A 20,871-nucleotide genomic window follows, 5' to 3' on the forward strand; every position below is an offset into this window, starting at 1 on the left:
ACACAGATATGCATACATACATACATACATACATACATACATACACAGATATGCATGCATACATACATACACACACACACACAGATATGCGTACATACATACATACATACATACATACACACAGATATGCATCCATGCATGCATACATACATACATACATACAAACATACATACATACATGCATACATACATGCATACATACATACATACAGACAGACAGACAGACAGACATACATACAGACATGTATACATGCATACATGCATGCATACATGCATACATGCATACATACATACATACATACATGCATGCATGCATGCATGCATGCATGCATACATGCATACATGCATACATACATACATACATACATACATACATACGTCATGTATGGCATATGTCATGTATTCATACATAGCAGTCATGTATGAATGACTGCCATGAGGAATTACTGTAGTTTTACAAACTACACCTGTTAAGGAGCTTTACAACACTGACTCCATAGATATATATAAGCAAAAGTATATAAAACCAGTCCAAATGTGTTGAAGGTAAACAGTTCCTGTGTCCTCCATACTCATCCTCTGACTATGGAGCTGGTTTTATTATAAATATTTGAATTAGTTGTGACATCTCAGTGGTGTAGAACAAGAGGAACATTAATGGAGTAAGTCAAATAATCTGAATGAGTTTAAGTCTCAATAAATAAGTAAATACATATTAAAAAATTTGTTTCAAGATAAATATTCCAAATTCAAATCAGTTTATTTAAGTCAGATATTCATTTTTTCAGTGTATCCAAGTCGAGTACAGTTTTACAAGCAGAACTGGCAGTATTTCCAGTGTGTATAAATACTTTTACTGAAGGATGTAAGTAGATAAACTGAAGCAGGAGGCTAATTAAAAAGGCATGTAAGTCGTTTATTGTTCAGTTGAAACACATTCACATATTATGACACTTTCAAGCATCACAAACTGACAATCTCATACACTTGAACATCATGAGTAAACTCGATTGGTCATAAACATCTGGATTCTTCATATATGTTTGGCATTCAAGACTATATAAACTTGGCAATACATAAATAACATTGACTGTGCGTCTCATATCAATATAAACATTCAGTTCATAAATACATGTACAATGAAACAGCAGAGAAGCAGAAGTAGATGCTTGGAAACAATGGAAAATACAGATATATTCCTTGCTCGATCATCACATTAAATCTTGCTGGAAAATTGCACAAATCTCTCACTAGAATACAGAGTGAGTCCAGGTGGATAAATAAGCCTGGACTCATGGGTGGAATTCACAGTCGATAACATTCAGTGCATCTGAGACCCTGTAATACAAGCCATGAACACGTCAGAGGGTCGGAGGATCGACCACCGAACTCCACGGGTCGGAAACACAGACACACGAGTGACGGCAGCGCGGTTCGGATCATGCAAACGTACGAAGGAAGAAAAGTCTGGAAGTGTCTGAACTGTAATACCACTGATGGTCACTAGAGGCTGCGTTCAAACAGTGGGTCCAGGAGTCGTTCTGGTCTCACGGTCTTTACTGGACCCTCGGATTGTGGCCTCGTCATCCTCTGGTTCATTATTGCTCTAAAGTTTAACCCTTAAAATCCCCAAAAGCATCTGCAGATGGAAAATACGTCTGAACTTTTGAACCAACGCAGTGAAAAAATTCAAATGAAGTTTTCGTCTCGTATTCTTCAGATGCATTCGTTGCCTCTACAGTAACCATGGAAACACCCCAATCTTCTTTAACACTGGTTCAACAATAAAACTCATGTAGTTTGACAAAAAAAGTGGTTTACATGCTTATTTTCATATAGAATTAATGCTATATTTTGCTAAAAAAAAAAAAAAAATCATATTTTCTTCCATTTTTTCTGCTTTGATCCAATAACATTTGAATTTACTTGGAGCTTTAATGATCATCTACTTCACAGGTGTCAAACATGTGGTCCGTGGGCCAAAACTGGCCCTCCAAAGGGTCCAATCTGGTCCACGACATGATTATACGAACAGCAAAAATTACACTGAAGACATTAACATTTAATGGTTTTGAACTGCTTTTTGTACAGGGATCACATACAGACCGATGAGATAAAATGATAACAGAAAAACCTGAAGAAAATGTGAACAATGTGAAAATTAAGAACAATTTTAACAATATTCTGCCTTTTACTAAATGTTTGGGTAACATTGCTTGTAAATGTACAAATGTACAAATGATAAGTTCAGAGATAATATAGTTCAAACTGCACAGATTTTTCTTAGAAATGTCAGTTTGTTCAGGTTATTCACATCTTTTCTGTTAAAGGATAGTTTGTAAATGTAAATATTTTCATGATTTAATGTTTTTTTCTTGCACTAAAACAAAGAGGAGAAGCTTGGAATTGTCATTATTTATGGGTTATTATGCTATTATTTTACTGGTCCATTTAAGATGGAACTGGACTGAATGTGAAACCTGAACTAACATGAGCTGAACAACAGTGATCGACAGGATCAGTGAATTAAATATAGAAAATACTGGATTTACACTGAAAAATACTAAAGATAATATTATTATATAATTAGGTGATAAATCACTTGGTAAAAGTTCAATTCATTTGTTGTAGGTGTTTAAGGGTTAATGACGACCTTCAGCTTCTGTTTATTGACTAAAACGTTACGAGAAGTCGAATGTTTCTAAGTCGTGTTAAATGTGCATTTGGTTTTGTTATCGCTCCTGTCCGCTCCAAAACCGTCCACTAGGAGGCGTTGCTGCAGCTACCACCACTTCCTGTACAGTCTGATGGAGGCTCCTCCTCCTCTCAGGTACCGCCCCTCTGCCTCCAGCTGTCATGGCTGTGTGGAAACCACCCCACCCCCATTCCCCTGCCCCTCCCCTCTTACCCAGAGTTCACCTGGCATAGCGGGGGGGTGCTCCTGGACGTTGAATGAGACCAGAACTGCTGACTCTTTTGACCGCTGGCTCTGAAACGCAGCCTGTTTTTATGACTCAGGGTTCTATAAATAGCTCCATCCATGTACACATCACGTGCACATCACGTGCACATCACGTGCGCACCTGTTTGGCGACAGCGGCGCTCTGAGCCGAAACCAGGTTGACATTAGTGGGACTAAATTTACCTGACATTGGACAAGGTGGATGAGGTCGGCGTACGGCGTGCTGGTGTTTAGGAAGAAGAAAACTACTGCACAACTAAGGGGCGTGGTCTGGAACTGAGCGTCACTGAGCGTGCTCTGTAACCTGCTTTATGGCACATTCATAATGCTGATGAAGAACTACGGAATAGTTTAACTACGCATGCATGAGTGCCGTCCGCCCACGTGCCGCCTCTCTAAGGCATTCCCGGAACACCTTTGTCATTTGCGCCACGTGGGCGGGGCCGGGCGCGTGCACTACGACATGGCCGATGGTTTCACTGATCATGCGATGACGTTACAAACCGGGGTTCGGCTGAGGAGGTGGGGGGCTGTTGGTGTTCATGGGTGTCGCAGTGCAGTGTGGGATGCCTGGCTCTAGTTGGGGCGGGACAGGCCCAGGGCGACGGCAACGGCGGCCACCAGGACCGTGGTGCTGGCGAGGACGGCGGCACCACCAGACCGGTACACCTGGCGCCCATTGAGAGGCTGCACGGGCCTGAAGGTCCCCACCATCGGCTTCCCGTCGTGGAACTTGAGCTCAGAGAAGGTTCGCAGCTGGAGGAAGATGCAACAAGCACAGACTCAAAAAAAACGCCAAAGGAAAGGTCACAACCTTTACCTTTACCTGACCTGGGTATAACACATCAGAGGTCAGAGGTCATTCACTTCAGGATCCACAGACAAAAGTCCATTAAACACATTTGTCTAAACACTGTTGCACACCTTTAATTCTACCTTAAAAGTATGTGAAGAAAAACATGGGAGTGTGAACCGTGTGACCTGTGTTACCATGGCAACAGATGAAAAGGAGGAAAACAGCAGCTGTAACTGTGGTTTGTTTTAATAAAATGATGAAATTAGAAACGATAAGGTCCAAGAAACCAGTGGAAAAAGAAAGGTGACGAATATTAAAGGGATCGACACCGAGTCTGAAAAGACATTTGTTACTGAAATAACTCTTAAAATAACTCTTAAACTAACTCTTAAAATGACTGAAGGATCTGGGACATGAACAACAGGAAACACAATGTTAATGTTTTTCAGTATAATTGTCTGTGATACTTTAAGACTGTTCACACTTAAAGTGTTTTTGCTGATAAACAGATTTTTATTGTTCCTGTAACAGTGACAACAAAGTCCCATTCTATTCTTTTCAGTTCTGTTCTGTTCTGTTCTATATCTCAGGTCCATTTGTCCCAAACATACAGATTGTAAATGGACCAGACCAGTGGTGTCAAACATGCGGCCTGTGGTCCAGAACTGAGCCATTAAAGGGTCCGATCCGGTCCAATGGATGAATTAATGAAAAGATGAAAAAAGACACTGAACATTTTAAACTAATTTTAGTTCAGACCCATATGATGTAAGGTGAATCAGAACCAGCCAAATAAGAATAGAATTAGCTATAAATAATGACAAATACAAACTGTTTGTTTTACTGTAAAAAAGTTAAATTACATGAAAATATTTACATTTATAAACTATCCTTTAACAAAAATTAGAATAAACTGAACAAATATGAACATGAACTGTCATAACAGAAGGATGTGTAATTGAACATCATTTTATTCATGTTCATCAATATTGTGCTTATTTTTCTGCAGGTTTTGTTTATGTTACTGTTTAATGTGTTCTTATTTGTAGATTTTTTTTTTTTGTGCTGGTTTTGTTTATCCTACTGTTTAATTTGTTCTTATTTGTAGATTTTTTATTTTTTTTTTTGTTATTTTTTTGTTTATTTCTAAAAAGATGTTAAAAAATTTAGCAAAAATGAACTTTGCCAAATTTTTGAACATCTTTTTTAAAAATCTGAATAACCTGATAAATCAATGTAATTGGACCAATATTCAGTGTGTATTTGTAGATCCACTGTATCTGTATGATAGAAGGAACATGTAGAAATGATAAACTGAGGTTGAATATTGGTTAAATTAAACTGACTTATATGAATAAATTCCTCTTTGTTCATGTTTTTCATATGTTTTAAGGTTAGTTTGTACTTTTATAATAAAGCATTTGTCCTTTTTTCATTCTTATTGGTTGACAATTCTGACCCGTTTGAGCTCAGATTGGGCTGAATGTGAGTCCAGATGAACATCAGATCCACCATGAACATATAAAGTCCAGTCTGTTCTCAGATGTTCTAGTCCGGACTGGTCCGGGTTCTACAGGTGCGTTCATTTACCTGCTCGGTGCTCAGAGGGATGGGGTTCTCAAACAGCGTCCAGACCACAGCCTCGGTGCAGCCCGGCGTGGTCAGAGAGCCTTTGTACCGGTAGTAACTGGTCAGGTTCTGCTGAGCCGGGATCAGCTGGGCCAAGGAGACGGGAGGCAGCGACGTGTTCCCGTCTGCAGAACCACAGAAGAAAGACAGGACGTAAATGTCAGCACAGTGGGGTTCAACCACAGATGGACTGGACCTGGACATGGACCTGGACCTGGACCTGAGGACCTGGACCTGGACTTGAGGAGCTGGACCTACTTGTGGTCTTGATGCTCCTCAGGGCATTGATGATAGGCTCGTACTTCCTGTTGGCGCTGTTGGACCTCTGAAAGAAGAAGAACAGGACAGTTTAGCATCATTTCATTCCTTATCTTATCTTATCGCATACTGTTAATATTGTTCATATTGTGTCTGTTCATATTTTATGTCTATTTTTTATATTTGTTTTATTCTTATTTTATGAAATATTGTTTTTTTTTTATTCATATTGTTGCAGTGACTGGACTAACACAAGGACAATAAAGGCTGGTTCTGGTTCTGGTTCTGGTTCTGACTCTGGTTCTGGTTCATAGTTTTAATCGTACCTCGTAGAAGAATCCAAGCACAGCGACGCCCTCTGGGTCGGACAGCGCTGTCGTCAGGTCAGTGTAGTGATGTTTCATGTGGACGATATGGAGCTGTGGAGAACAATGTTCACCGTTAAATTCACCGTTAAGTTCACCGTTAAGTTCACCATTAAATTCACCGTTACATTCACCGTTAAGTTTACCATTAAGTTCACCGTTAAGTTTACCGTTAAGTTCACCGTTAAGTTCACCGTTACATTCACCGTTGGATCGGCACCAGGAGCCAATCCATCAGTTTACGCTGATGTTTGAGGAATTCAGACTCTGAACCAAACTATTTCAAACTTCTGTTGATGCTCATTTAACGTCATAAAATCTGAAATATTCACACAAAACAATTGACCACATTCAAAAATACACATTTTGTCCTACTTTTGCTTGATCCGTCTTGTATATTATGTATTATTTATTCATTTTTGGCGCTTTATTCACTTAATTTTCAAAGGACATTTTAAGGGTTTGAATTCTTTTGAAGTATCTTCAGATTATTTATTCATTATGTTTGTGTTAAAGCAACTAAATGCTGTGCATTTTCCTCCATGACCATTAAAGACTGAAATATTCTGAATGTTTCATCTTTGTAAATATTCACTGTTTATTCATTATTCATTATTCAATAACACTGAGATAATTATTATATTTCAGTTTTTTTCTTCATATTCTTATAGAGTTTAACTGCCTGTTGTCGCTGTGTGGACCCCCCCTCTGACCTCTGTCATCCCCCAGTCCATACACCCCCCCCCCCCCCCCCCCCCCCGTCCCCCCGGTCCAGACCCATCCCAGTCATACCTCCATGGGGTATTGCTCCCCGTCGATGGTGTGTTCTGACCCGGGTCCCCCATTGTCCCCCCAGTGCAGGTGGAACTGGACGGCCTTGTACGTGGTGGGCAGACCCCCCCCCGAGACGGTGCTGAGGTGGGGGACGCCGACCTGGACTGGAGGAGAAGACACCACAGAGGTGAGGACGCTGTGCTCCCAGACCTGGTCTGACCCGGTCTGAGCCAGTCTGACCCGGTCTGATCCGCTCCAACCCTGTGGACTCACCTGAGTGTCCGTTGTTCTTGATGGTCCCCCTGAAGATCTGCTGGTAGTTGTTGAAGTCGAAGGGGGTGAGGCGGGCATCGGGGAGGGTCTTCCTGGTCACCACGTTGATGGGCGACTGGGACTTTCCTCCACAGTCACCGTTGGCATGAGTCCATTTATCTGGAGCTGAAACCAGACGCAACAAACACTGAACCTACACGGAACTGAGTTTTAAGAAATGACTCGTGTGAGGTTTAAAGGTCAGTTATGAAACGGAAGAAGGTACCGACATTAAAACCCAAAAGTTTAGAATAAAAAAATATATTATATGTAATGATTATTAAAACGAAAACTGGACCAAAAATCTGAGAAGTCTCAAAAACATCAATTTAAACAAACCCTTAGATCAGATCAGATTAGATTAGATCAGATTAGATTAGATCAGATTAGACTAGATCAGATTACATTAGATCAGATTATATTATATTAGATTATATTAGATTACTTTAGATAAGATTATATTATATTATATTATATTAGATTAGATTAGATTAGACTGAATTTTATTGATGCTGCATCACAACAATCATATGTACAGATATAAAAAGTACTTCTAATACGTATAATCTTTGTTACTTACTCTTATATATTTACCTTGTTTATATCTCTGTTTTATGAAACTATATTATATCATTAGACTCATGGTATAATTACCTCAGTTATATTTTTGTTATATCTGTATAAAATAAATCAGTGTTAAAGTTACAAAAATATCACAATATGGACAAAATGTGACTATGGGCAATGACACCATGATTCTAATGTTACAGAACTAGATTACTCTGTTTTATGTTATATTTAGCACATCTTTTTACCGCACATTTACCTTGTTTTGTAATATATGTTTATATGTTACTATGTTATATGATAGTATACGCTGGCAGAGAACACCTGCAATTACATAATGATAATAAAGCCTATTCTATTCTATTCTATTCTATTCTATTCTATTCTGTTGTTTTATTCTATTCTATTTTATTTTATGCTGTTCTGTTCTATTCTAATCTATTTTATTTTATTTTATCTTATTTTATGCTGTTCTGTTCTATTCTATTCTGTTCTGTTGTTCTATTCTATTCTATTCTATTCTATTCATTTTATGCTGTTCTGTTCTATTCTGTTGTTCTATTTTATTTTATTTTATTTTATTTTATGCTGTTCTGTTCTATTCTATTCTGTTCTGTTGTTCTATTTTATTTTATTTTATTTTATTTTATGCTGTTCTTTTCAATTCTAATCTATTATATTTATGCTGTTCTATTCTATTCTATTCTATTCTATTCTATTCTATTCTATTCTATTCTATAGTGCAGGTAAAGGTGAGACTTACTGTTGCATTGGTGTTCACAGGTGAACTGGGACTGGTAACACCAATCTGAAACAGAGGAAACATGGGGTGGGGGTGGGGGGTTACCATGGTGCAGACGTCTTAACCCCTGTACTCTGTCGTGAGAACCGCCTGCTCCTCCACATATACACATATATACATGTATACTGGTAAACGTCCGGCTATAGATTTGATCTGTGTTCATGAACATGTGCTGGTATTTATAGCTTTTCTTCCCTTTAATGCAAACACTGGATTGTTCTCCCATGATTCCCGGTCATACAAAAACCCTAATACACAGGAATTGTCTCCCTCTTTACAAAAAAAGTTGCCGTTTGTGCTTTATCTTTCCGTGCTATCAGAATAAACACTGAGCCAATCTTTAGCATCACTGAGGTCCCTATTCTCACATGTTTGTTTGAGGGTTTATTAATATTTCACAATTGGTTTGCATGTTTCCAGCCTGGACTCGGAGACAAATATCTGCAGCTATCTCACAAATCAAATATTTATGAAAAACACACATGCCATTGAAAAAATACGGGGAGGGTCTCCTGCTCTGTGATTAGAATTGTATGAGGAGTTGTGCCGGTGTTTGTGGAGGAAGCCCCGTCGGTAAGTCCTTCCTCCTGCTTCAACATGATAATGGCCTCTGAAAATAAACGGAGGCGGCTCAAGGCTTTGGACCGGCTTCACAGGTGCCATCACTGGGCAAAGGTCACGGACACCAACGACGGTGATCCGTTTGGAACCAGAACGGACATGGATGAGATCCGACTGTTTACACTGGTTCATCTGATTTAGTCAAATGAATTAACCCTTAAAGACCCAGAACCATCTACTGATTTAAACTGTTTAATAAATGAAAGTACCCTCCTAAAGTGACGAGAAAATTAGGAAAATACTTGAAAAATTAGCAGAGTTCATCATTTCATACCATCCAGAACCCTGTATTTATTCAGTTAACCCTCAAAAACCACAACCATCTACTGATCTAAACTGTTTAATACCTGTTGATCCACTAATCCTATCAATACATGTTAATAATTGGTGTAAAATACAGTTTTACCTCAATTATTCATTGGATAAAATGTACAAAAACTTGTAAAATCAGGTTAAAATGAACTAAATACCTGAAAAATACGGAGAACATTAACAAAAAAAACAATAAAAACAACAACCTTGAAATAGGGCATAAAAGTAAACAAATTTTCTAAAGTGAAGAGAAAATGAGGAAAATATTTGAAAAACTAGAAGCACTCGGAGAGCGCAGACCTCCGCCAAGGCTGATCAGTGCCCCCCCCCCGTGGGCCCCCCCATGCCAAGGAGGTTATGTTTTTGCCAGGGTTTGTTTGTCTGTCTGTCTGTCTGTTTGTCTGTCCGTTAGTGTGCAACATAACTCAAAAAGTTATGGACAGATTTTGATGAAATTTTCTGATCTGCGCCCCCCCCTTGGGCCCCCCCACCCCCGATCACCACCAAAATTTAATCATTTCTTCCTTTTCCCATTTCCAACAAACCCTGAAAATTTCATCAAAATCTGTCCATAACTTTTTGAGTTATGTTGCACACTAACGGACAGACAAACAGACAGACAGACAGACAGACAGACAAACAAACCCTGGCAAAAACATAACCTCCTTGGCGGAGGTAATTAGCAGCGGTCATCATTTCATACCATCCAGAACCCTGTATTTATTCAGTTAACCCTCAAAAACCTAAACCATCTACTGATCTAAACTGTTTAATCCTGTAAAGCCTGAACCATTAAATCACTGACAGAAAATTCCAGTTCTTTGAAACTGGAGCCTTCATTGGTCCTTCTGAACAACCCCCCCCCCCCCCCCCCCAAAAAAAAAAAAAAGTTTTCAAGTATCACTTTCCATGTATGAGTTTTCAATTTTGTATCATATTTGATCCATTGGGTCTAAATGCTCAAACATTATTATTTTTTGAATAAATAAAAACAGAATATAACATACATGTTTAACAAATTGGTAAAAATAGATAGATAGATAGATAGATAGATAGATAGATAGATAGATAGATAGATAGATAGATAGATAGATAGATAGATAGATAGATAGATAGATAGATAGATAGATAGATAGATAGATAGATAGATAGATAGATAGATAGATAGAAAAAGGAGAAAATTTACCGTGAAAAAAAAAAATTGAAATGTGGCATAAAAGTGAACAAATCCTTCTGTAGTGAAGAAAAAATAAGCAAAATACTTGAAAAATTGGCAGAGTTCATCATTTCATTCCATCCAGAACCCTGTATGTATTCAGTTAACCCTCAAAAACCACAACCACCTACTGATCTAAACTGTTTAATACCTGTTGATCCACTAATCCTATCAATCCATGTCCATAACTGGTGTAAAATACAGTTCTTCACCTTTTCATGGTCATCAGATATGATCATATTTGGACGTTCAGAGACTCCATAGTTACCATGGAAAGATTGTCATCTTCTTCAACATTGATTCACCAGTAAAACCCGTGGAGTTAGATCAGTGACAGTGGATGGATGCACTGGATTTATGCATGAAAAAATGCAAAAAAAAATGACCAAAATGATGTGAAGAATAAAATAAGCAACAAAAATGAACAAAATAATAAGTAACATAAACTGAATATGGTTGTAGACACTTGTTTTATGTTCCGTTAATGATAGATTGGACTGAAAAAGACACTTTTTCTTCAGTTTTCTCTGTTTTTGAAAAAATAACCTTTGAATTTACTCTGAGCTTTAATGAACATCAACATGATCAGTGAATTAAATATAGAAAATACCGGATTTACCCTGAAACATGTAAAATACAGAAGATAATATTAGAATAAATGGTGATAAATCACTTGGGAAAGACAAAAAAAAGTCAATCATCAGTCATTTAGAAGTTGTAATAAAATAGTTGTGTGTTTTTGAGGGCTAAATTTAAAGGCATCAGGTCTTAGATGCATCAGTTAAATGACCATGAACTTCCATTAAATCAGATAAAAACTGGAAAAGAAACAAATATTTGAAGTGTTTTCATTCCATTTGTGTGTCTTTAAAGCAGGACATGGGTTCAGTCCAGATGTTGGACAGTCCACTCTGTCCTTTTGAAATCCTCCTCTCATCAGCCAATCAGAGCTTGACCCGCCTCCGCTGGACCAATGGCCACTCGGCTTTGATCCGTGTGAGAACAATGTGAATGTGACTGAATGGATTCGAGAAAACAGAGGAAACTGAACAAAAGACAAAGAAACAAAAACAAATGGGTTGGACTAAACGCACGTCCACGAGGTAGGAGAGGATGGAGTGGACAAAACCCACGAAGAGACACGAAGAAACATGAGAAACTGCGAAGAAATACGAGAAAACACAAAGAAACACGAGAAGACACGAAGACAACACAAAAAAATACAAAGAAACACGAGAAAAGACAGAAACCAGGAACCACGAGAGGCTCCTGTTGATGATGATAACACTAGAATAATGGAGATAAATGTCATTATTTAACCTTTTAAGGACCAGTATAACCATTACAACCAGTATAACTTTTATAATCTGTATAACCATTACAACCAGTATAACTATTATAACCTGTATAACCTGTTTAACAATTACAACCAGTATAACCAGTATAACTATTATAACCATTATAACCAGTATAACAAGTATAACCATTATAACCAGTATATCAAGTATAACCAGTATAACCATTATCACCTGTATAACTATTATAACCTGTATAACCATTACAACCAGTATAACTATTATAACCTGTATAACCTGTTTAACAATTACAACCAGTATAACCAGTATAACTATTATAACCATTATAACCAGTATAACAAGTATAACCATTATAACCAGTATATCAAGTATAACCAGTATAACCATTATCACCTGTATAACTATTATAACCTGTATAATCATTATAACCAGTATAACAATTATTACCAGTATAATCATTATAACCTATATAATCACTATAACCAGAATAGCAATTATTACCAGTATAACCATTATAACCAGTATAATCATCATAACCAGTATAACCAGTATAACTATTATAACCTGTATAACCATTGTTACCAGTATAACCATTATAACCAGTATAATCATTATAACCAGTATAACCATTATAACCAGTATAAATATTATAACCTGTATAACCATTATAATCAGTATAACAATTCTTACCAGTATAACCATTATAACCTGTATACTCATTACAACTAGTATAACCATTATAACCAGTATAATTATTACAACCAGTATAACTATTATAACCTGCATAATCATTATAACCAGTATAACCATTATTACCAGTATAAGCATTATAACCAATATAACTATTATAACCAGTATAACCATTATAACAATTATTACCAGTATAACCATTATAACCAGTATAATCATTATAACCAGTAAAACCATTATAACCATTTTAACCAGTAAAATGATTATAACCAGTAACCATTATAACCATTAGAATAAATTTAACCAGTATAACCATTATAACCAGTATAATCATTATAATCATTATAACCATTAAAACCATTATAATAATTATAACCAGTAGAACCATTATAACAGGTCTAAATTTCTGTCTGCTATTTTTTTTTTAAACAAAAGTGCCATAAAATGTCTTTTTTTTTTTTTTGCTCCTTTTTTCGGAGGAACTGAACTTTCTTTTTGTCCCTGAACGTCACAAACATCCTCCACGTTAATGACAGACTAGTTCTACAATAATCCTGAATTAACAGTGTAATAGTAGTGTAATAAAGGCTAGGCTCGGCTCGGCTCGGCTCGGCTCGGGAGGTGGAGGCTGTGGTCCATTTTTACTGTTAAAAGGTTCAAACCTCAGCGATTTTTAAGATTCATTTTCCTAAAATTAATAAATTAATTAATAAATGAATAAATAAATGAATAAATGAACGTCTCTCCGGTGGTTCTGTCTTCTTCTGGTGCGTTCATGGTCCATCCTCGGCCGTCGGTCCGGGACGCGCTGCGCAGCCTCACGCGCGTCTCTGCGGCAACGGACGCAAATGCGCGTAACTGGCGCGCTCCGCGGGTCTGAGCAGGTGCACGAGGAGAGACAGACGGACCCGGGTCGGCTCGGATCTGGTCCCGTACCGGGCTGGGACCAGTGTCTCCTCTGCGTCCTTGAGGCTTCGGAGGCGGACGCGGCGGACCTGGACCCGGACCTGGACCCGGATCCGGACCGGGACTCGGGAGTAACGGTCCGGATCCGCGTCGTGACGGACGGGGCAGGTGTGGGAGCCGTGCGCAGCCGGTTCTGGTGAAGGAGACGCGGATGACTCGGGGTTTTGTGCAGGACCCGGTCGGAGGGTCCGGTTCTGGTTCTGGACGGTTTTAATTCTAACTTTGTAAAAGAATAAAGTCAAAGACGCGTCTGGGAAAAAAAAAAAACTGGTGAAGGACAAGTTGAGCCTTTTTTCACACACTGACTTGAGTGAATTGATTAAAACGAACCGTAAAAGGGTCCAGATTCACGGACACACATGAAAAACCCTCAGATGACAGAACCAGAACCCAACAGAACCAAAGACACTCATGCGTAAAACCTGAAGCAGAACCTGGACAGTAGAAGCAGACCCTTCAGATCCATCAAAGCTGACAGAAATGTGTGATGAGGCTCCTCACCTCCAGCTCCGGAGCAGAACCTCCAGACCGACACCAGGACCAAAGGCAGGATCAGATGCTTCATTGTGGACCCAATCAGAACCAGAACCAGAGCGCGGATGGAGGCGAATCAAAGGCGGCTTTTTGTGGATGTGTTCGCATTCTTCAGGGGGTCTTCTACTTATCTATCACCAAAGCCGACAGGAAAGAAAGAGAGAGGCCCCTCCCCCTTTGGGCATCTCCTCCTCCGTGGTCGGAGCTCGTGAGGGCCCAACACCGGCCCCTGGGGGACACCCCCCCACCCCCCATCAGCTGATCCAATCAGAGGAGTTAATGATCAATGACAGGAGGTGATTGATCCAAAAGGACGAGCTTTAACCTCAGATCTGATCCTGGAGCTGATTTAGTCTATTTTACTCCTGAACAGTCTGAATTAATGAAATCAAATAAAATTTAATTCAATAAAATTAAAACAAATTAAAAATTAAATATGAAATAAAAAAGACATGAACTAATAAAATAAATAAATGGACAAATTCAGATGAAAAAGCAGCAACAGTTCCAGGTTTAAGGTTGAAATGAGATTCACATACAGAAACAAACAGAGCCACTTTAACCCTGTAAGTGTTAATGAATGCACAAATGCATGCTGGGAAACAGGTGGGGGTGTTTCAGTGGCAGCACAGATGCATGCTGGGAAACAGGTGGGGGTGTTTCCGTGGTGCGTTCAGGTCACCTGAACCGGGCCTGGCACACGCTCCAAGTCCATCTGTGGACGTTCAGTCGGATATAGAATGAGCCTCCGACGATCCGCCTGTTATAAATCACCAAAGGCCCCCCCATGACCCCCCCACACACACACACACTCACTACCACCACCACCCCCATGTGTAAACCCCCCCCCCCCCCGACTCCTGACTGTCTATTTTAACCCTGTCTGTTCTTATTGGACATGTTTAGGTTCCAAACCAGAACCAGGTAAAACACAGTGGATCATGCAGACCTGGACCAGAACCAGAACCACATAGACACACTGAAGACACAGAGACAGAAGAGGACATTTAACAGGTGGACAAACATCCCCCTGGACCTGGAGACCCTTTACCAACCTGGTCCAGTTTCACATTTAAACCAATTTAACAAAAGGGAATAAAATGAGTCAAAAAAACTGAAGTTTAGTTAAAAACAGAAAAAAAACCCAAAACATCAACAAACGACAACTTTAACACATTAAAGATGGTTCTGTGTCATGAACAATAAACCAGTCTGGTTCTGGTTCTGTTTATAATGACGCCTGTATTTTGTTTCCTGTATTTTCTCTAATTATTCATTTACTCAAACATCCATTAACTGGTTGAATATAAGGTCGATTTTAATCTCATTTATATGTTTTTATTCTGTTTTTCTTGTTTTGTTTTTTTGTCTGATTGTGAAAGAGTCACTTTAAAAATGAGCTTTTACTTTATTATCAATTATCACTTCATTATAATAATCATTAGCAGTTCTGCTATTGTCAAACTATATATATATATATATATATATATATATATATATATATATATATATATATATATATATATATATATATACATATATACACACACATACATACTGTGCATATACTGTTTTTATTGGTATTTCTTTTATTAATTTTCTTTCCTTTTTGTTTTATAAATGTATACATTTGGTTCAATAATCGATCTAATCTTTCTGTCATGTATTGTGGTTCTGGTTCTGGTCCTGGTTTACATTAAGCTGTATGTATTTGTTTGGAGTCCAATCCCTTAAATGCTCCTGAAAGTGGAGACCCCCCACCCCGCCCCCCACAGCACCGACCCGGTCCAGATCCTGCAGAGTTCAGCAGAATGTCCACTTCACTGCTCAAGTTTTTATGGAAAAAGTTGAAACTGTCATCTTGGTTTTCATGCACCAGGTGGAAACTTAGAACAGGATGTGAATAATAGATGAGTGTGAGCGAAGGACGTCGGAGGGTGAGGACAAACCAAAGAGTCTGCGGCACGGCTCCGACTGGGGCTGAGGGGTCAGAGGTCAACAGGGACAGGACTATTCAATGCAAATGAGTTTTCACCTCAGGATGTTGAGTTTAACGAGGAAACAACCAAGTCCCTCAACATGTCCTTCATCAGACAAAGACAGACGTTCACACTCTGGAGACGATTCAAAGAGTCTGTGATCCAGGAGGTCAGAGGTCAAAGGTCAGAGGGCAGAAGATGAGGAGACGAAGGCCAGAGTTCACCCCCAGACTGGAATAGAAACCCAATGAAACCTGTTCTATTCTATTCTATTCTATTCTATTCTATTCTATTCTAGTTCATCTTAGAAGTTGAAGTTTCAGGACGTTATAACTTTTCTTATTTGATAAACAGTTAAATCAATTAAACATTATTTTCCATTCATAATGTTTGTTTTTTATTCGACTGATGTGTGGTCATAATCTTTGTGGAAGTCTGATATTTTTACTGACGTTTTTCTGGTAGAAATAATAAAAGTCATAGTTTAGAGTTTTTACATTTCAGTTTGTTTGTTTTCTTATTTAACTTTTACCTGAAAAAGCTCAGAAAACAATAAACTGTGGATAAATCCACTCATCCTGACACTGATATCATGGGGGTGTCATCTGGCCCGGGTTTTTTTTGGGGGGGGGTTGGGGGGGTGGTAGTAGTAGTAATCTGTCCTAGTCCGCTTTAACCCGAGTTTAGTCCGGACTGGGTCAACTATGGTCAGTCCCACAGGGTTATGTGGTGAAAAGGCTCCACCTGGTGGACAAAAGGAGAACTACAGCAAAACTTTACACCTGAATGAACCAAGGATCTGATGCAGAAAGAACTGAAAACTGACCTGAAAAAATAACTGAAAAACACCTGAAAAACACCTGAAAAAATAACTGAAAAAGGCCTGAAAAAGACCTGGAAAGGACCTGAATAAAGAACTGAAAAACACCTGAAAAAGAACTGAAAAAGATCCCGAAAAAGACATGAAAAAGACCTGAAAAAAGACCTGAAAAAGACCTGGAAAGGACCTGAAAAACACCTGAAAAAATAACTGAAAAACACCTGAAATAGACCTGGAAAAACAACTGAAAAAGACCTGGAAAAGACCTGAAAAAATAACTAAAAAACACCTGAAAAAAGAACTGAAAAAGACCTGAAAAAATAACTGAAGAAGACCTGGGAAAGACCTGAAAAAAGAACTGAAAAAGTCGTGAAAAAGAACTGAAAAAGACCTGGAAAAGACCTGAAAAAGACCTGGGAAAAAAAAAAACTGAAAAAGACCTGAAAAAAAAAAAAACTGAAAAAGACCTGACAAAAAAACTGAAAAAGACCTGAAAAATAACTGAAAAACCTGGAAAAGACCTGAAAAAGGACCTGAAAAAGACCTAAAAAAAAAAAAAAAAGACCTGAAAAAGACCTGGAAAAGATCTGGGGAAAAAAACCCTGAAGAACACCTGAAAAAGACCTGAAAAAGACCTGGAAAAGACCTGAAAAAAGACCTGAAAAAAGACCTGAAAAAGACTTGGAAAAGACCTGAAAAAAGAACTGAAAAAGACCTGAAAAAAAAAAAAAGAAAAAGACCTGGAAAAGGAACTGAGAAAGCCCTGAAAAAGACCTGAAAAAAAATGAAAAAGACCTGGAAAAGACCTAAAAAAAAGAACTGAAAAAGACTTGAAAAAGAACTGCTAAAGAACTGAAAAGGACCTGAAAAAAAGGAAAAGAGGTAAAAAAAAAAAAAAAAAAAACAGAAAAAGACCTGGGTCTTTAAGGGTTAAAGGTGGACATTTGGGTCTTTATCGGTTAAAGGGGGACGTTTGGGTCTTTAAGGGTTAAAGGTAGACATTTGGGTCTTTATCGGTTAAAGGGGGACGATTGGGTCTTTATCGGTTAAAGGGGGACGATTGGGTCTTTATTGGTTAAAGGGGGACGTTTGGGTCTTTGTCGGTTAAAGGGAGACATTTGGGTCTTTAAGGGTTAAAGGTGGACATTTGGGTCTTTATCGGTTAAAGGGGGATGTTTGGGACTTTAAGGGTTAAAGGGGGACGTTTGGGTCTTTGTCGGTTAAAGGGGGATGTTTGGGACTTTAAGGGTTAAAGGTGGACATTTGGGTCTTTATCGGTTAAAGGGGGATGTTTGGGACTTTAAGGGTTAAAGGGGGACGTTTGGGTCTTTGTCGGTTAAAGGGAGACGTTTGGGTCTTTAAGGGTTAAAGGTGGACGTTTGGGTCTTTATGGGTTAAAAGTGGATGTTTAGGTCTGTAAGGGTTAAAGGTGGACATCTGGGTCTTTATGGGTTAAAGGTGGAGGTTTGGGTCTTTAAGGTGAAGTGGTTTGATTTAATCAGATCAGATTCATTTTCACCTCATTTCAGTTGGTCTCAACTTCACACTGACACTGGTTCTGGTTCAGGTTCAGGCTCTGGTTCTGGTGCTGGTTCATGTATAGGCTCTGGTTGTAGTTCAGGTTCTGGTTCAGAGTCTGGTGCTGGTTCAGGCTCTGGTTCTGGTTCTAGTTCAGGCTCAGGTACTGGTTCTGGTTCAGGCTCTGGTTCTGGTTCACGTTCAGGCTCTGGTTCTAGTTCAGGTTCAGGCTCTGGTTCTAGTTCAGGTTCAGGCTCTGGTTCTGTCATTTCTTCTCCACATCAGCTTCTGTTTATGAAGTTAAACTTTGGTGAAAATCTCAGATCTGGAAATGATGGATGAAACTTCAGTTTGACATGAAACTGAAAAACGACAAAGAAGGAAAACGAAGACAAAAAAAGAGTGAAACATAAAAGTAAAAGGTAAATACATTACAAATGAAGAGGATCCAAAACCAAGATGATGGAGTAAGAAGAAATACATAAACTAGAGTAAATAACAATAAACAAAAACATAAGAAAGAATAAATAAGTAAAAAATAAACCAATAAAAATAAGTAAATAAATAAGAATAAACAAGAATATGTAAATAAATAGTGATCCAAACGTTTCTTTCCTTTGACCTTTTCCAGTTTCTGTAAAGTCCTCATAAATCCTGACAAATCAAAGTAACGGATGAAATAAAATAAACAAAAAGAAAATAATAATAATGTCAGTGGAAGACTAAACAAAAATGTCAAATAGAATCGAACATAATCACAAAGTAAAAGGAAAACATCCAGATGAAGAATAAATAAATAAATGAAATTAAATAAACAAAATAAACAAACACAATTAAATAAGAAATAAATACAATTAAATAAATAAAATTTAATAAATAAGAATAAATAAATACAATTAAATAAAATACAAAAAAAAGAATACAAATAAATAAATAAATCCATTTTGCTCTGAATGTCTCTTTCATTCGACCTTTTCCAGTTTCTGTAAAATTAAAGCTGAAAAACTCCTTTAATGAATTTAATTAAACAACTCTTAGTCTTTTTCTCGTCTGGGTCTCACACACACACTCAGACGGGTCATGATAGAATCTTTTATTGGACTTGTACAGTGCATTTCTTTACAACAGTTATTCGTTAAGTGACAGGTTTTCGCCTCCTATGGATCTGAACTATTTATGGTACAGGTTGACCTTTGACCTCCGTTCACCTTTCCTTTTCTCTGGTTCTTTAGCAGCGATTTTTCCCAAACCTGCCACCGACAAAAGAACAAACAGAATATGGCACTATTGTCCGGACGACACCAACACGTCAGAAGGAAACGACAGAAACCATCGGATGCACGCCGATAAAAAAACGGGAAAAAAACCCACGGTGCGTTCAGGGACCCTCTGTGGGATCGGGAGAAACGACGTCGGGTCCCAACGGGTCCCGACACAGAACGAAGCGACGCATCCCAGAAAAGCAGCGACAGACATAACCATGGCGACGGTGCACATGTTCAACCAACGTCCAGTTTATCTGTTAAACCAGGGGGGTCCAACATACGGCCCGCGGCTCAGACAAGGGTCCGATCCGGCCCACGGGAAAAAAATGACACGGAACATTTGAACAATAAAAGCCGATAAAAATCAGGTTAGTTCAGGTTCTACATTCAGACCAATAGGATCTAAAGCGGATCAGAACCAGTAGAATAAGAACAGAATAAAGCAGAAATAATGACAAATCAAACGTTTTTATTTGTTTTAGTTTAAAAAGTAAAATCACATGAAAACCTTTATATTTACAAACTAACCTTTAACAAATAATGTGAATAAACTGATCAAATATAAAAAACATGAAATATCTTTATAGAAATAACTGTAATTTAATATCATTTTGTTGATGTTTATCTTTTTTGTTTGATAATTTTTGTGCAGGTTTTATTCTTGTTACTGTTTAATTTGTTCATATTTGTTTCTTTTGTTTATATCTGTTCATTTTTGCTAAATTTTTAAACATGTTTTTAAAAAATAATAATTGGAACAAATTTGAATAATCTGAAATCAGTGTAATTGAACTAATATTCTGTCTGTCCTTAAATGTTTGGTGCATTTGATCCACTGTATCTGTACGTAAGAATAAACATGTATAAATAATAAACTGAAATTCTTCTTATTTTTCTTTAAACTTTTCTTTTGTTCATGCTTTTCACATTTTTTAATGGATAGTTCGTCCATGTGAACATTTTCATCATGTGATATTACTTTTTTCCCTCTGTTATTATTGTTCTGGTCCGGTCCGTTTTTGGTCATACTGGGCTGAACGTAGAACCTGAACGCCACTTGAACTCCTGTGCCTTAAACGTTACATTCAGGCTCCACAGAAAAGATGCGTAAACAGCAGTTTCTCCCTTTTAGCTCCAGTTTGGTCTCAGTTCGTCCGTTTAAATACTGT

The 20,871-nt window shown here is 38.0% G+C and overlaps 1 protein-coding gene and 1 long non-coding RNA gene across 2 annotated transcripts; both read right to left on the reverse strand.

Moving 5' to 3' along the window:
- Window positions 1–1,960: 1,960 nt before the first annotated feature.
- Window positions 1,961–20,188, reverse strand: LOC115432385 (uncharacterized). Its single transcript, XR_003937196.1, has 3 exons — window positions 20,000–20,188; window positions 2,787–2,791; window positions 1,961–1,991 (listed from the first exon to the last, which is right to left on the reverse strand). It is a non-coding gene; the product is annotated as an uncharacterized LOC115432385 (long non-coding RNA).
- On the reverse strand, window positions 2,631–14,240 carry ca4a (carbonic anhydrase IV a). The gene is made up of 8 exons (XM_030153203.1): window positions 14,088–14,240; window positions 8,427–8,471; window positions 7,058–7,222; window positions 6,803–6,948; window positions 5,972–6,064; window positions 5,646–5,712; window positions 5,349–5,512; window positions 2,631–3,718 (listed from the first exon to the last, which is right to left on the reverse strand). The coding sequence occupies exons 1-8, from the start codon at window positions 14,149–14,151 to the stop codon at window positions 3,539–3,541; spliced, it is 924 nt and encodes a 307-aa protein (XP_030009063.1). The 5' UTR covers window positions 14,152–14,240; the 3' UTR covers window positions 2,631–3,538.
- Window positions 20,189–20,871: the final 683 nt, after the last annotated feature.

The sequence above is a fragment of the Sphaeramia orbicularis genome, chromosome 14 (assembly GCF_902148855.1).
Source record: "Sphaeramia orbicularis chromosome 14, fSphaOr1.1, whole genome shotgun sequence".
Lineage (NCBI taxonomy): Eukaryota > Metazoa > Chordata > Actinopteri > Kurtiformes > Apogonidae > Sphaeramia > Sphaeramia orbicularis.